Genomic DNA, 16,973 nt, shown 5'->3' with positions numbered 1-16,973 from the left:
GAATTTGTTTTTTCAATTCTCCCATATACATAGTGCTTTCAAAAATGCTAACTTCTGGAAAAAAAAAAAAAAACCTTGTAGAGAGACACAACCTTCAGTCTTTGCTCACTAATCCCTCACTGCCTTGTGAGAGCCCTGATTCAGGACAGACCAAGGTTTTAGTCCTTCAGGCATCTCCCATATTGATCAGAACATGCACACTGAATAGTCCTCCAGCAAAACATGTCCTACTTACTTCAGAGCCAAAGACCAGGAGCTTTTTCTTGGTACATAGAAGAGCCATGGGTCAGGTGGAGCTCCACAGTCTAGGACTCCACTGCAGACATTTGGCTGCTGCATCAGGAGAGGGAGGGGTGACAACAGTGAAAAAAGATTTCTTACCATTTAAAATTCACCTTTGTCTTGCTTCATTTTGCAGCTGATTGTTGCTATGTGTCAACTTGGCTGGACCACAATTCTGTGTGGTTTAAGCAGTTGTGATGTGATTATTCCCATGATGGAATCAGATGAATATGTTTTGAGCAGCCAATCTGTTGAAAGGGAGTTTCCCTAGGGTTGTGACCTGCTTCTGGTATATTTATAAACATCCTGGGAAAAGACACTCTTCTATGGATCGGGATTCTGTTGTGCTGCCTACAACTGTCCATGAGCGAACAATCCACCATTTGGCCTGGAGATCTTGGATTCGTCATTCGTTGGAGCCAACAGCCAGTATACTGCCTGCCAATCTTGAGCTCCTCAGCCCCTGCAGCTGTGAGAGTCAGTAAAAGCCTCCAGCTTGATGTTTGATCCAAGAACTTTGGACTTGCCAGCTTCTATAAGTGTGTGAGCCTTTTTCCTAAGATAAATTCCTCTGTCTCTCTCTATATAAGCTTTACTGGTTTTATTTCTCTAGAGAACCCAGTCTAACACAAGTGCTTTACCAAGCATGATATCCTTCTCCAGGGACTAGTCCATCTTGATAACATGTCCAAAGTACCTGCAACAAATCTTGCTACCCTTGCTTCTAGGGAGCATTCCAGCTGTACTTCTACCAATACAGATTATTCAACATTCTTCACCAACACTTTAATTCAAATGCATTAATTCTTCTTTGGTCTTCCTTATTCATTCCCTATCCTTTGCATACATATGAGGTGATTGAAAATACCATGCATGTATTCTACTACCTGGTAATGTTCTCAGATTATTTCATATACATAGACTTACTTTGTAAATAGACAATAGGTTCCTTGAGAGATGCACTGTGCAGTATTTCCTTGTGCCCTGTCCAATGTTAAGCCCTTGGAGACAATAAACATATGTTGATTGTTTGAAAACTGTTTCATTTACCAGGACTTGTTGGACCTCTTTACCCTTAAGGAAACTACCTAAACTATATAAACTTCCCAAACCATGTGAAGAGTATTCCTTTATTTACACCCACAACATGCTTTAGAGTTTTGGCTATGGCTGGATGAGTTCCTTGGGGGCAAGGGTCATGCCTTATTAATCTCTGTATCCCTAGCCCATATAACAATATCTAAGTATATAGAACTCAGTTAATGTGTAAAGATTATAAATGAAGGAAGTGAGCTTTAATTAAACACTTCTTTATATTATCTGAAATCTAAAATGCCAACCTTTTGCTTTATTATGGTTAAATTGGTTTTGGAGAAATTTTCCAGAATCATCTAAACATTTATAATAGCATATCCACCCAACAGACATGAGATTTCTCCATCCTCTTTCCTTAGTGAGCACAAGCAGTTCTTATTCAAAGATCATTAAGAGGATTAGGCTAGAGGAGTGGAGGTGGTAAAGAACAGAACAGCTATTAGCCAGAAAGGGAAAGCTGTACTATTATTTGTTCAGAGGACACTACATTATTCTGCATATGTAAACACTCAAGGTAAAATATGGCAGATAAATAAAGAGCTTCTGTATAGAAGAAGTACAAAGTTTGGCAAGAACCACTGTATTGCTGTTTGGAAAAAAAAAAAAACCTTGCTGGGGGCTGCAATGGAAAAAGTGACTTCAGAGAGGAATTCAGACCAGAAATGTTCAGTAAGAGAAGATAAAGCAACACGAAGTTTTGGTTAAGTCATTTGGCTCTACGCTTATTGTAAGCGTACAGCTGTTTTGACCAAAAAAATACAGATTACATGAACTTTATAGGAGACTACTATTCTAACCGTAGATTAGAATTCCAAAGTGCCTTTGCCCTCATGTTCTTTACAGCAGATCTATGGTGTTTAGGAATACATTCTTCTGAAGAGGGGAAGCAAAACAAATTAGTCTGAGGTCAATGGACTAAGATTACTCAATGTTCCACTGAGCCATCCCAGGCACGAGGAACAACGAATAGGGACTATAGAAAACAAAGGGAGGTCAGCACCAGACCGAAATCAATTGTCCACCCTTTCCCTCTTTCCTACGTCCATCTAGAGAAGGCTCTCCATTTATGGGAAAGTTCATATATATAACTGTACCAGTTTATGCGTCTCACCACAAGTATTTAGCCTGTACCGTGTTTCAGAGCTGAGATTTCTTGTGTCCTGATCCTGAAATTCATTTTAAAAAATAAGGCTTTCACAATGAAAAGCTGAAATGCACATTTTCATATGGATATGAACATAATCAATCTAGAAAAAACTATCTCCCCAAATAGCTTTCGTTTTTAAATATAGATCCCCATGTTCAACAAAGGATGAATCAAATCACATACTTAATGTCAGAAATGTAATTTTAGAGTTATACCAGAATGAAAAAGGGGGTGTGAGCACATAAAACTTTATTTTTATTTATGTTATTTCCCACCAATTAAAAATAAATTTTCAAGAGCACCAATTCTCAAACTAATCTTCAAGTCTGAAATTTTGTGCTTATCCAGTAGTGCCCTCTGGTGTCCAAATGGACAATTTTAATTTACTTTGAGGCAAAAAGTATATATATGTCTATAATCAGCATCCATTCATTCATTAATCAAATATTTATTGATAGTCACCTATATGCCAGTTACCGTGGATGGTGGTAGGAAACAGGTAGAAAAACCAACTTAGCTCCTAGATCTGTTCTTAAGGGGCTCACAGGCCAAGAAGGGTGACAAATGCAAATGCAATTACAGAAATTAGTTCATCAAACAAAATTAATCACTTTACCTAGTTTTCACCTAAACAGACAGACAAGGCTGGATTGCCTCCCTTTTCAAACCTTCCTGGACTATTACAACATTAGCTGACATCTGACTGGCTTTAGACAGGAACATCTTTGGTCAAGCACACAGGGAACATTCTGAAATAGAGTAAACATCTCAGGACATACAGTGGAATTGAGGTCTAGTTTAAAGATTTCTTTGAAGAAAGCTCCTTTCATAGTCAATCTCAAAAGACACCTTACACTTCTTTCTGAAAATGCATGCTGCTTTTCTAGCACTATAAGTAAAAAACAAAACAAACCTCAAAAGTATTTAATTGGCAGAGATCCTAAAAGTTTAAAATAAACTGTTTTAGCGTTCTTAGATCTCCAAATTGTACAGTAGAGTCACAGAAAAACATTGTTCTGAATAGTACATTGTCTGGAATTCTAGGGAAGTAGAAAGTGTATGAAGGAGCTGCCAAGAACTTCCATCAAGAATTAAAGGCAAAAAAAAGGTAAACACTATTACATACATAATGCTGCAATAACAATAATTTACAAGTAGATACATAATAGACACTCAAGCTGAACAGAGTTGGGAAAGTGAATGAGACTATATCCACAAATACATATATATATATAGGTTTGATAGAGGATATTTCTACATTTATATGTGCTACAAATATATCCTGAATATAGTAGAGCATACAGAGGGTAAAGTTATAAAAACTTTTTAGCCATAATCAAAGACCTTGAGGGAATGAGTTGCCAGGCAGAGAGGTGGCTTAGCACCATAGTCTCAGGGGACACCAAGATCAATTGGCATTAACACAGTCCACAAACACAATATTCTACATCTTATTTTGGTAAATAGCACTTGGGGTCTTAAAAGCTTGTGGGTGGTCATCTAAGATGCTACAATTGGTCTTTCTCCATCCAGAGCAAAGAAGAATGAAGATAATGAAAGATGCAAAGAAGAAATTTGTCCAAAGGACTAATGGACCATGTGAACACCAGCCTTCACACTCCTGACACCAGAAGAACTTGATGGAGCCCAGCTACCACTGCTGACCACTCTGAAATGGATCACAATAGGAGGTCCCGGATAGGGTGGGAGGAAATGTGGGAAAAAATCTCAAAAATCATTAAATAAATAAATAAGACCAAGCTTACTGGTCTGCTAGAGACTGGAGGAACCCAAAAACGATGGCCCTTAGACACTCTTCAAGCCTGGAACTAAACTCACCCCTGTAGCTCAACTTTCAGCCAAACAATAGACAGGCTTATCACATGAACAATAGCAAGGAGGCATGCATTCATTGGAACCATTAACCACATGAGATCGAAAGGGGAGCATTTGCCCAGGGATAAAGCTCAGAAGGCAGGAAGGGATAGGAAAGAAGGACAAAGGGTAATGGTAAACATAGGGAAGAAGTGGGAAAGAGTATTGTTATGGGGATTGCAATGAATGTAAAAAAATGTGTATGAATTGTTGAACGGAAAACCAATTTTGCTCTATAAGCTTTCACCCAAATCACAATTTAAAAATAAATAAAGAATAAAAGCAAAATCCAAATACAAAAGAAAAGAGTTAGGAACTATCACTTTGTAATACTATTAATTTTTATCATTCTTCTACCCTTGTAATTGTTTCCTAATTAGCTATGGAATTCTAGATTTTGGATAGGACATGTGACTGGCTTCTAACCAACAGAATGTAACAAAGGTGACAGGATATACTTGATTACATTACATAAAGTTATAATGTCCATCTTGCTGAGATTCTTTCCCCTGCTGTCAATGAGGAAATAACTGGCCATTTTGAGAAGGGCTATGTGGCTGACAGCCAGCTAAAACCTAAGGTCTTTAGCCCAAAAGCCCACAAGGAACTGAAGACTGGGAACAACCAAATGAGTGAGGATGTGGACCCTTTCCCAGTCAAAATTATGATGAGACTGCTGGCCTGTAAAACACTTGGATAGCAGCTTTGCAAAGGACCAAGTAATCTGCACTCAGCCTCTTAACCCACAAAAATGGTGAGAGAATATATGTCAGCAGTTTCAAACTGCTAAATTTGTATAATATTGGTACACAACAATAGATTCCTAGTACATATTTCAGAACACTTTTTAAATTTTAAAACATTTTTATTATAAAAGTAATACAAATAGGGTAAAGAAAAAGTGAAATATTGGGAAAAGAGAAAGTCATCCATTTATTGCCTTGCCATCCTATCATAAACATAGTTAGCAATTGTATTTACTTTATTATCCTTTATTTTATGTGTGGTGTGTTATTTATAGCCATAAGCATACCCATTCCTACATTTCCGTATCTTGGTCTTTTACTTAATATAACACTTTCCCATGTTTTTTTTTCCATAATATTCATTACTAATTTTTAATGAATGTACATATAAACCAAAAAACTGGTCACTAGACCAGGGGTTGGCAAATGGACTTCATTTGGCCCAGTGTTGATTTTTGTACAGTTCACAAGCAGAGTAATTTTTACATTTTTAAGAGTTGTAAAGAAATAAGAATGTATGATACTCTGTATAAGGCTTGTAAACCCTGAAATATTTACTTTCTTTCCTATTAAAAAAAAAGTAATTGACCCTTGCCCTTAGACCAGGGGTTAGCAAATTATGGCTGTGCATTTATAAATAAAGTGTTTTGGGGAATTAATGCATACTCATTTGTTTATATATTGTCTATGGTTGCCTTCACACTGCAAATCACGGAGTTGAGAAATTATGACAGATACTATGTGGCCTGCAAAGCCTAAAATATTTACCACCTGGCCCTTTAAAGAAAAGGTTTCCTGATCCTGGCCCTAAATTTTTTAAGTGGTTTATAATTCAGAATATTACAAATCATGCTATTGGAAACATTTTTATACATATAATTTTTCATTCTTTGCACAACTTAATTGAGAGAGATTAACAAAATTAGAATAATAGTCTACCTAAGAAAGATATTTTTAAGGCTGATACTGTCCCACACTCTGTCTTGTAATATTTCAGGTCTGAGATAATAAGGATGGTGATTAAAAGAAAGGAAAGGAAGACCCAATACTTCTCTAGTCCTATTAATCTAAACATATAAATTTAAGGTCAGGATAAGCATATTTTTAGTTTTGTCTTAAAGCCACCCAAAGAGAGAAATATGAGTAATTGCAATATGAAAACCAATTGAAAGAAATCTTTTACTTTCTACTGTGGGATGAATAAACAGAGAGAAACTCTCAAAACATCAGTGTATATGAAATGCCACTCCAGGCTAGTTGTAGTGGCCAAAAAGATTTGGGAACACTGAGTAAAGGGAAAATGTGGCACACCAAACAATGAGCAGCAGTGGCATCAATGAACGAAGGGGCAGCTATGAGTGTGGGATCACAGAGCAAAGTGTGTTCCACCTTTCTGAACACATCTTTGGCATAAACTTGTTTACAACTGTAATTAAACTGTCTCCAGACAAGAAAGTTCTAGAGAACTACATTTTTTAAGAAAAAACATTTTTCTATGTGGAAATATTTATTCTTCAGAAAGAAAACTTATGGAATGAATCAGAAAACTTATAGAATTAATGCTGACTATCTCTGAGAAGAAAGGTAACCAAGTTGATGAGTCTCAAATCCAATCTCATATGAACAAAGTAAGCATCAGGAAGTACAGTTGTCATCTTCTAAGTGAAATATTCTACAACATAAAAGGAAAAAAAAAAAATCAGGATGGACTTTTTACCCTGTAAATATGATTTAAGAGCAAAATTAGGAAGATATTTAATACAAATATCTCAATTATAACAATAAAATATGTAAAACAATCATATACACTTAATATATTAACTTGTATGTATCAAAATGTCAAACAATTTAACATTAAGAAGTGCTCTTTAAGTTAAAATTATTATTAATCTTTATGTTACACCTCAGTTACTCATTAAACAACTAAATATATAATTGCTTCATGAAGTATTCTGGGAAGCTATGAATTTCTCTATAGAGTAGTGGAATCAAGTGATTTGGGGGAAATAACTAGAAATGTATTACTTTGAACAAAATATAGCCAGTTTTCTGAGGTATGAAAATAAAACCTTTTTTTTTTTCTTAAATTTCTTCACATTGTGAGAGAAGTGGCAGTTCTATCAATGGCTTGATTTGCACTTAAAATCATCTCATACTTTCTCCATTTTTTTCACTGTTTTCTGTCAGTTACTTCAAAACTGACCTGAGGGTCTGGCAGCATAAATCCATCAGTGAGCTTATAATAGACTATTGTGGAATCAGACTCCACTATGGCCAAAGTAAATGACATCGGCAAATCTGGGTCTCCTTGCAATTTTCGAGATGCCTTTAAGATCTCCCTTATCCTGAAAATAAAGTCACAATACAGTCAGGATTCACAAAAACATTCAATTATTGATAAAATCAAATATTGTAAAATCTGGAGGAAGGTGGACAATTACATTTGGACTGGGTTGAATAGCAGCCCCCAAAAATGATAAGCATTAAGTCATAATACCAGCTGTATACATTGTTGTTAAGGAGCTCTGGTAGTATAGGCCTAAGGTACTTGACTGCTAACCAGAAGGCTGGCAGTTCAAACCTACTAGCCACTCCTCGGAAGGAAGGTTGGGCAATCTACTTCTGTAATGATACCACCTCGGAAACCCAAGGGGGGGTTGCTATGAGTTGGGTCTGACTTGACGGCACATAACAACAACATCCATTGTTGTTAAGTTCCTTCTAGTCAGTTCTGACTTTTACCGAGCCTAAGTACAAAACAACGAGACAGTGCCCAGTCGTGTGCCATCCTCACCACTGTTTCTATGTTTGAGCCCGTTACTGCAGCCACTGTGTCAATCCATCTACTGAGGATCTTCTTTTTGGCTGACTCTCTACTTTACCAAGGATGATGTCCTTCATGGCTGGTCCCTCCTGATAACATGTCCAAAGTAACCAAGACAAAGTCTCACCATCTTCCCTTCTGGGGAAGTATAGCATTCTGGCTATACATCTTCCAAGACAGATTCTTCTTCTGTCAGGCAATGGAATGTTTAATGCTCTCCACCAACACCATAATTCAAAGTCATAAATTCTTCTTTGATCTTCCTTAAATCATTGTTCAGCCTTCACATGCATGAGGTGAATAAAAATACCATGGCTTTGGTGAGGTACACCCTAGCCCTCAAAGTGACATCTTTGCTTTTTAACACCTTCAAGAGGGCTTTTGCAGCAGATTTTTCTCAGTATAATATGTCATTTGAGATTCTGTCTGCTGGTTCCATGGATATTGATTGTGGATCCAAGGAAAATTAGATTCTTGACAACGTCAATATTTTCTCCATTTAGAATGATGTTGCTTATTGGTCTAGTTGTGAGGATTTTTGTTTTATGTTAAGGTATAATCCATACTGAAGGTTGTAGTCTTTGATCTTCATCAGTAAGTGCTTCTAGTAATCTTTACTTTTAGCAACCAATGTTGTGTAGTCTGTATATTGCACATTGTTAATGACTCTTCCTCCAATCCTGATGCCACATTCTTCATATAGTCCAGCTTCTCAGATTATTTGCTCAGAATAGACTGACTAAGTATGGTGAAAGGATACATCCTTTCCCAATTATAAATCATGCACTATTCCCTTGTCCTTTTCCAACAACAGACTTGGTCTATGCACAAGGTTCCTCATGAGTACAATTAAGTGTTCTGGAATTCCCATTCTTTGCAATGTTATCCATAATTTGTTATGATCCACACAGTCGAATGCCTTTACATAGTCAATAAAAGACAGTCAAGATCTTTCTGGTATTGTCTGCTTCCAGCCAAGACCATCTGATATCAGCAATGAAATCCCTCATCCTTGTCCTCTTTGGAACCCAGCTTAAATTTCAATCCCTGCTGATGTACTGCTACAACCATTTTTTAATTATTTTCAGCAACATTTGACTTGCATATGATATGATATTGTTCGATAATCTCCACATTCTGTTGGATCACCTTTCTTTGGAATGGGCACAAAAATATGGATCTCTTCCAGTCAGTTGGCCAGGTAGCTCTTTTCCAAATTTCGTGGCATAGACAAGTGAGTTGTATCCATTTGTTGAAATTTCTCAATTGGTAGGCCATCAGTTCCCAGAGCCTTGTTTTTCACCAATGCCTTTAGTGCAGCTTGAACTTCTTCAATACTGTAAGTTCTTGATCACATGCTACCTTCTGAAATGGCTGATTATTGACCAACTCTTTTTGGTGGAGTGACTGTGCATTCCTTCCATCTTCTGGACATGCCTCCTGAATTGTTCAATTTTCTAGCCAAAGAATCCTTCTGTATTATAACTCAAAGCTTGAAATTTTTTCTTCAGTTATTTCAGCTTAAAAAATGCCAAGCGTGTTTGTCCCTTTTGGTTTTCTAGCTCCAGATCTTTGCACATTTCATTGTAATACTTTATCTCAAGGTATCCTTTTAATATCTTTTGTTCAGCTCTTTTATGTCATCATTTTTCCACTCACTTTAGCTACTCTAAGTTCAAGAGCAAATTTCAGAGTTTCTTCTGACATTCATTTTAGTCTTTTCTTCCTTTCCTATCTTTTTGATGACCTTTTGCTTTCTTCATGTATGATGTCCTTAATGTCATCTCACAACCTGTGTAGTCTTTGATGATTTGTGTTCAATGTGTCAAATCTATTTTTGAGGTAATCTCTAAACTTCTCTAGCCTGAAGTTGATCAAACATCCAATCAAAATGTGTTGATATTACTGTTGATTGAAATGCAAAAGCTGGAAACAAAGAAGGATCAGTAGCTGTACTTTGGTTCTTGTGGACTTGTATTTTCTTTAGATTCACCTTGAATTTGGTTATGAGCATTGATGGTGTGTGTGTTCCACAGACAGCCCCTAGCCTTGTTCTGGGCTTCTCCATCATCTCTTTACCCAGATGAAGTTGATTTGGTTCCTGTGTATTCCATGCAGTAAGCACAATGTGTGTAGCTGCCATTTATGTTGTTGAAAAGGTATTTCCAATGAATAGGTCATTGGTCTTGCTAAATTCTATCACGCATTCTCTGGCATTGTTTCTATCACTAAGGCCGTATTTCCCAACCACTGATACTTCTTCATTTCCATCTTTTGCATTCCAATCACCAGTAATTATCAATACAGTTTGATTGCATGTTTGATCAATTTCAGACTGGAGAAATTGGTAAAAATGTTAGATTTCTTCATCTTTGACATTAGTGGTTGATGCATAAATTTGAATAATAGTTGTTTTAACTGGTCTTCCTTATAGGTGTATGGATGTGATATTATCACTGACAATGTTGTACTTCAGGATAAATCTTGAAATGTTCTTTTTGTTAATGATTGTGAAATTATTCTCTTCAATTTGTTCTTCTTGGCACAGTAGATCACATGATTCTCTCACTCAAAATGGCCAGTCTATCTCAGCTCACTAATGCTTAGCACATCAATCTTCAAGCATTCCATTTCATTTTTGACAATTTCCAATTTTCCTAGATTCATACTTTGTACATTCCATGTTGCAATTATTAATGGATATTTTCAGCTATTCCTTCTCATTTTGAGTCATGCTACATAAGCAAATGAAGGTTCTGAAAGCTTTACCCCATCCGTCATTAAGGTCAATTCTACTTTGAGAAGGCAGCCCTTCCCAAGTTTTATTTTCAGTACCTTCCGACCTGGCAGCCTCATGTCCCTGCACTGTATCAGACAATGTTCTGTCACTATTCATAAGGTTTCCATTGCCCGATTTTTTTCAAGGCAGATGCCAGGTCCTTCTTCCTATTCTGTCTTAGTCTGGAAGCTCCACTGAAACCTGTCCACCATAGGTGACTCTGCTGATATTTAGATACCAGTGGCATAGCTTCCAGCATCAAAGCAATACTCCCACCACAGTATGACAAAATAAAAAATGAGTTGTGGTAGCACCTGTGAATGTAACCTTACTTGGGAATAGGTTTGTGGAGATGTAATTAAGTTAAGGATTGTGAGATAAGATTATCTTGAATTTAGAATGAATCCTAATTCAAATGACAAGTGTCTTATAAAAGAAAGGAAAAGATTTGAGACACAGAGGGGAAGGCCATGTAAAGATGAAGGTGGAGATTGGATTCCTACATGCCAAGGAACAACAAGAACTGCCAATAACTAGGAGAGAGTCATGGAACTGATTTTCCCTCAGAAATTCCACAGGCAAATAAGCCTACCTGATTCAGGACTTCTGGTCTCTAGAACTGTGAAAGAATAAAGTTCTACTGTTTTAAGCCATCTAGTCTGTAGTAATTTGTTATAGCAGCTCTAAGAAACTAATACACACTATATCCACAATCCTGATGAAGTAATCTCTGAAGGCCCAAATATAAACTTATTTCCCCACAGAAAGTCCTACAAAGAAAGACATCTTACTTAGCGCTGCCATAACACAAATACAAATACTACAAGTGGGTGGCTTTAAAGATCATAAATTTATTTCCTCAGAGTTCCAGAAGGTAAAAGCCCAAATTTAGGGCATGGCTCTAAGAAGAGGTACTTCATTCTCTATTCAGCTTCTAGTAACTGCCAGCAATCTTTGTAGATGCATCTGTCTCCAATGTGTGTCTCTTCCTCTTCAACCTCTGTATGTTTTTGTGTACATTCAACTCTAAAGAAGTGTTTAGATTTAGAACCCACTCTAATTAATATAACACAGAAAACCCTACTTCCAAACAACATATTTATAGGTATGACTGATTCACAGCCACCGCATTGATTCAGACTCATAGCAACCTCCATTGGGTTTCCAAGGCTCTAAATATTTACGGAAGCAGACTAACCCATTTTTCTTCCATGGAGCAGCTGGTGGGTTTGAACCACTGACGTTTTTGGTTAGCAGTCAAATGCCTTAACCACCACCACATCACCGAAGGTCCTTATTTTATAGGTATAGGGGCCAGGATTTAACAATATTTTTTGGGGGGGGATGCAATTCAATCCATAACAAAGGGCTATCCATTGACCTTCAGTCCTTATTTTTTGCATTTATTGATCTCTCCTGATTATCATACCTGAGAGAATTAAACAATATTTAAGAACCTACAGAATAGAATTTAAGAGACACTACCTTTTTTTGTTTTATACCATTAACGATGTGTTGTATGTTTTTTGCCAGCTGTGCACCTGTCTCCCATGAGATATTTTCTTAAGTGTGCTATGCTAATGTCTTTTATAGCAACATGTAAAAAAAACAGTATAGCATTCATACAAAAATACCTCTGGAGGAGGAAGCCACCATGTAAAAGTATTTACTTGCATAAAAATAGGGTACTAGTGTTTAATGTATTTAGTGCCTAAGGCATGTGACTGCTAACCAGAAGGCTGGTGGTTCAAACCCACCTGCCACTCCTCAGAATTGGAAGACTAGGCAATCTACTTCCGTAGAGACACCGCCTCGGAAACCCAAGGAGGGGTCACTATGAGTTGGAATCGACTCAACAACAGTGAGTTCAGTTTTTTTGGTTTGAAACTGGCTAAGGATGCTTGTGGTACAGTGGTTAAGGCATTTGGCTACTAATCAAAAGATCAGTGGTTCAAACCCACCAGCCATTACATGGAAGAAAGATCAGGCAATCTGCTTCCCTAAAGATTTACAACCTTGGAAACCCTATAGCGGTTGCTATGAGTAAGAATTGACTTGATGGCAGTGAGTTTGGATTTTTCTGGTTTAAGGATGCTTGGTGCTCATTTTTCAACTTGGCATCTTATTGTGGATCATAATTAAAAGTCCATTTTTATAAATAAACTGTAATAAACACATCTTTCATGGCTTTCATAATTACTACTTTTAATGGCTAATATTCCATTAAGTTGACAAAATTTTACTCAATCTTTCCATTATTGCTGAATAGTTCTTTTGGGCTTTTTTGGGGGGAGGGGGGAGGATGTGCTAATAAAGATAAGCTTCAGTGATTATCTTCCTGCATATGATTCTTTCTTTCTCTGTCTTTTTTTCCCTTTGCTAAAATTATATATTAAGCAACCAATGTTACAAAGGATTAGATTTCAGTTTGCTTGTTGTGGAAAATAACATACAAAATCCAATATCTAGGTTTTCAAAGCACTATTAGTTTTTGTTTACCATAAACTAAAAACCCTTATTACTTATTCAATAAAGCCTGGGTTCAATAATTCAATGAAATGTAACCTTCAGAGGAGCTTTCTTAAAAAGGCAAATAAAAAATGATCAGCTTTTTCTTTTCCACTAAGCCAACTAATTCTCTAGAAATTGGAAAAGACTTACTAGCATATTAACATTCTACAACTGAATACACAAACAACTCGAAAGTATATTGTGGTGGTTATGTTTGTGTGTCAACTTGGCTGGGCCTGGCTGAATGGCTGGGCAGCTGGTGATAGCTATTCCCCATGATGAGACTGGCAATTAACTCCATGGTGGGATCTACCACAAGCAGCTGAGTAGCTGCCTTAGGGAATGTGGTCTGCTTCCTCTATATAAGCAGAAGAAGCCTTGGGAAATGTTCTCCAGCCTACAGAATGCTTGGACCCTGCATGTAGCTGTGTCATTGTTTAGCAGCCTGCTATGCTCTGCCGACCTTAGGACTTACAACGAACTTAATGGCCTGCCATGTGTTTTGGGACATTGGGACTGTGCCACTTTACTTGTTGACCTTGGACTTGTTAGCCTCAGCAGCCGGTAGATGCCTGAGTGAAGAGATGCCTCTAGCTTCAGTGGGCCGGGAGCAAGAGCAAAGCTGAAGCCCAAGGTTGAGGGGCTTTCACATAGCCCCTAGAGCCTGGCGCTTTGAACTTGGACTTACAGCCTCCAAACTGTAAGAGAATAAACTCCTGTTTGTCAAGGTCATCCCATTTGTGGTATATTATTGTCAGACCAGCACTAGGTAACCACAACATATATTCTCTTTAGTGAAAGTGTTATTTGTCCTCTTAAATCTCTATTTCCTAACCCTAAGTAAAAAATTTATGGTCACTCTTCATCTATCCTACTAGCTACTGAATCTAAAATGTAGTCTCTGCTTCAAAATACTCTTACCACAATTATTATAATACTTTTTAATCGGTACTAGAGACTGCAGATTTTAAAAGTGACTTAAAACAACAATAAACTTCTACAAAAGCTGAAATTTTTTCTTGCTATCATAACATAGTATGTTGCTGTTGGTGTTAGCTGCTGTCAAGTCAGTCCCCTATTTCTGGTTACCACATGAACAACAGAATAAAATACCACCCAGGTCTGTCCTAACCCCCATGATTGGTTGAAGACTGAACCATTGTAATATGTAGGGTTTGTATTGCCTGATATTTAGAAATAAACTGCCAGGCCTTTCTTCCTATCTTATTCTAGAAGCTCTGCTGAATCCTGTTCAGCATCACAGTAACACAAAAGCCTCCATGGATAGAAGAGTAGTGACTGTGCTTGAGGTACACTGGTTGGGAATCAGACCTGGGTCTCCTGCATGTAAAGCAAGAATTCTATCACTAAACCACCACTTCAGAGTAATAATTGGTTTGTTAAAACACCAGTCACAAAAAGCTGCTTACCTATTAATTAGTTAGTAAAAAAAAAAAAAAAAAAAAACTCATTGCCGTCGAGTCGATTCGACTTATAGTGACCCCTCCTTGAGTTTCCGAAGCAGTATCACTATGGAAGTAGATTGCCCCATCTTCCTTCCAAGTGGCTCGTGGGTTTGAACCACCAGCCTTCTGATTAGCAGTCAAGTGCTTTAGGCATTACGCTACCAGAGCTTCTTCAATTAGTTATAGAGGTATATAATTATTTTTTGAGAGAATGAGTAAGTTTGTTTCCTCACACTGAAGTCAATTCTAAAGTAACTAAAAATGAGTTCAGTCAACAGTATGGTAATACTTTAGTTATCAAGGATAACTGTCAGGCAACAGATAAAATCTACTTACCTAAGGAACTCTGGCAATGGATAAGGCATTTGGCTGCTAACCAGGTTGGTGATTCAAACCCACCAGCTGTTCCATGACAGGAAGATGAGACAATCTACTTCTATAAAGATTTATAGGCTTGGAAACCCTATGGCAGTTGCTCTGAGTAGGAATTGATTCAATGGCAGTGGGTTTGGTTTTGTTTGGCTATATATCTGGCAAAATAATTCCTTTTCAAGAGTTAGCAAAGCATCATCATCTCTCTCAAGTCTTCCTTATCACCTTTCCCCAGCCACTATAACATAAAGTTAGGTGTCCTACCCTACCAGCAGCACCTGTGCAAAACTATACAATAGTAATCACTATGTGTATTTATAAACTTAATTATCTGTTTTCCACTGGATTGTAAGCATTTTGTATGCGTTTTTTTCTTTTTTTTTTTAATTAATACGCAATGCCTAATATAGTACCTGGGTAGAATGAATGAAGTTATTTTTTGTTTTTTTCAGTGAAGGAGGTTTCCAAGTGGTTATAAGCAACTGTTTAGCATACGAACTTCAAATTTATGTTTATGATAAACAGTTTCCTAAAATTTATTACACACTTCTCTAGTACACTAAACAAAAGTTAAACTTGTCCTAATAGCTCAGGATCATTGTTTTGGACCTTATTACCATAGATACAGTAGTAGATAATATAGGACTTGGGATCAAAGAAGTCCTATTAATCTTAGAACTTAATTTCTTAAAAGTATCTGATATATGCTTGCTCTTTTCAATTATTTTATCAATTATTTCTACACCAAGAAAGGAGCTCTGATGGCTTAGTGTCTAAGGTATTTGACTGCTAATCAGAAGGTTGGAGGTTCAAACCCACCAGCTTCTCTATGGAAGGAAGATAGGGAAATCTATTTCCATAAAGACTTACCATCTCATAAGCCCAGTGGGGGTCACTATGAGTCAGAATCAACTTGATGGCAGTGAACTCTACACCAAGAATTAGCAAACTACAGTTGCCTGTTCTCTTTTATGGCCCATGAGCTAAGAATGCTCTTTACATCTTTAAACAGTTACATTTAAAATATGGTCTCCACAAAGGACTAATGGAGCACATGAACCCCAGCCTCCACAACCCTGAGACCAACCAGAAGAATTAGATGGTGCCCAGCTACCACTGCTGACTGCTATGAAAGTGATCACAATTAAGATGTCCCAGATGGAATGGGGGGAATTGTGGAATAAAACCCAAAATCATAAAAAAGACCAGGCTTACTAGTCTGATGAAGACTGGTGGAACCCCCTAGACTATGGCCCTTTGACATTCTTCAAGCTAAGAACTGAACTTAACCTCCATGACTCAAATGTCAGCCAAACGACAGACAGACCTATAAGGTAAACAGTAATATCAGGATGGTACACACTCATTACAATAATCAAGCATATAAGATCAAGAGGACAGTGTTTATGCAGGGTTAGAGTTAGGACAGTGGGAAGGGATGGTAAGGAAGAAAGACCAAAAGGAAGGGGTAGCACAGGAGGAAAGCAGGAAGAATGCTCTTACCATGTGGGAATTGCAGTAAACGTCACTAAACAGAATGTGTATGGATTACTGAATGGAAAACCAATTTGTTCTGCAAATTTTCACCCAAATAATAACTGAAAAAAGAAAATAAGGCCTGTATTTTGCCACTTGGCCCACAAAGCCTAGAATATTTACAATAGTACTTTATGAAAAAATGTGCTGATCCTTGCTTTCTAGCATGAAAAATGGTTAAAAATATGAATTGTAAGAATATGACCATTAGAGAAGAGTACTTCTTTTGTTTTGTTTTGTTTTTTAATTACTGATTCAGGAGTCAAAGCAGGAGGTTCCACTTCTAATTAGGATATAGAAGATCTCAGAAAAACACCATTCCTACCATGTTGTTGTTGTT

At 37.2% G+C, this 16,973-nt stretch overlaps 1 protein-coding gene across 1 annotated transcript in view; it reads right to left on the bottom strand.

Moving 5' to 3' along the window:
• Window positions 1-6,796: 6,796 nt before the first annotated feature.
• The window catches only part of TSEN15 (tRNA splicing endonuclease subunit 15), a 51,199-nt gene continuing 41,022 nt past the window's right edge, over window positions 6,797-16,973 (bottom strand). The window contains exons 4-5 of the mRNA XM_007937677.2: window positions 7,349-7,490; window positions 6,797-6,817 (exon numbers count right to left, since the gene is read on the bottom strand). Coding sequence (XP_007935868.1) covers window positions 6,797-6,817; window positions 7,349-7,490 — 163 coding nt within the window. The remainder of the gene's footprint in view (window positions 6,818-7,348; window positions 7,491-16,973) is intronic.

This window comes from Orycteropus afer, unplaced genomic scaffold (assembly GCF_000298275.1).
Source record: "Orycteropus afer afer isolate SDZICR_OR568_19922 unplaced genomic scaffold, OryAfe1.0 scaffold00043, whole genome shotgun sequence".
Classification (NCBI taxonomy): domain Eukaryota; kingdom Metazoa; phylum Chordata; class Mammalia; order Tubulidentata; family Orycteropodidae; genus Orycteropus; species Orycteropus afer.
The sequence above is the reverse complement of the archived record's forward strand: the minus strand, read 5'-3'. Positions and strand labels throughout refer to the sequence as shown.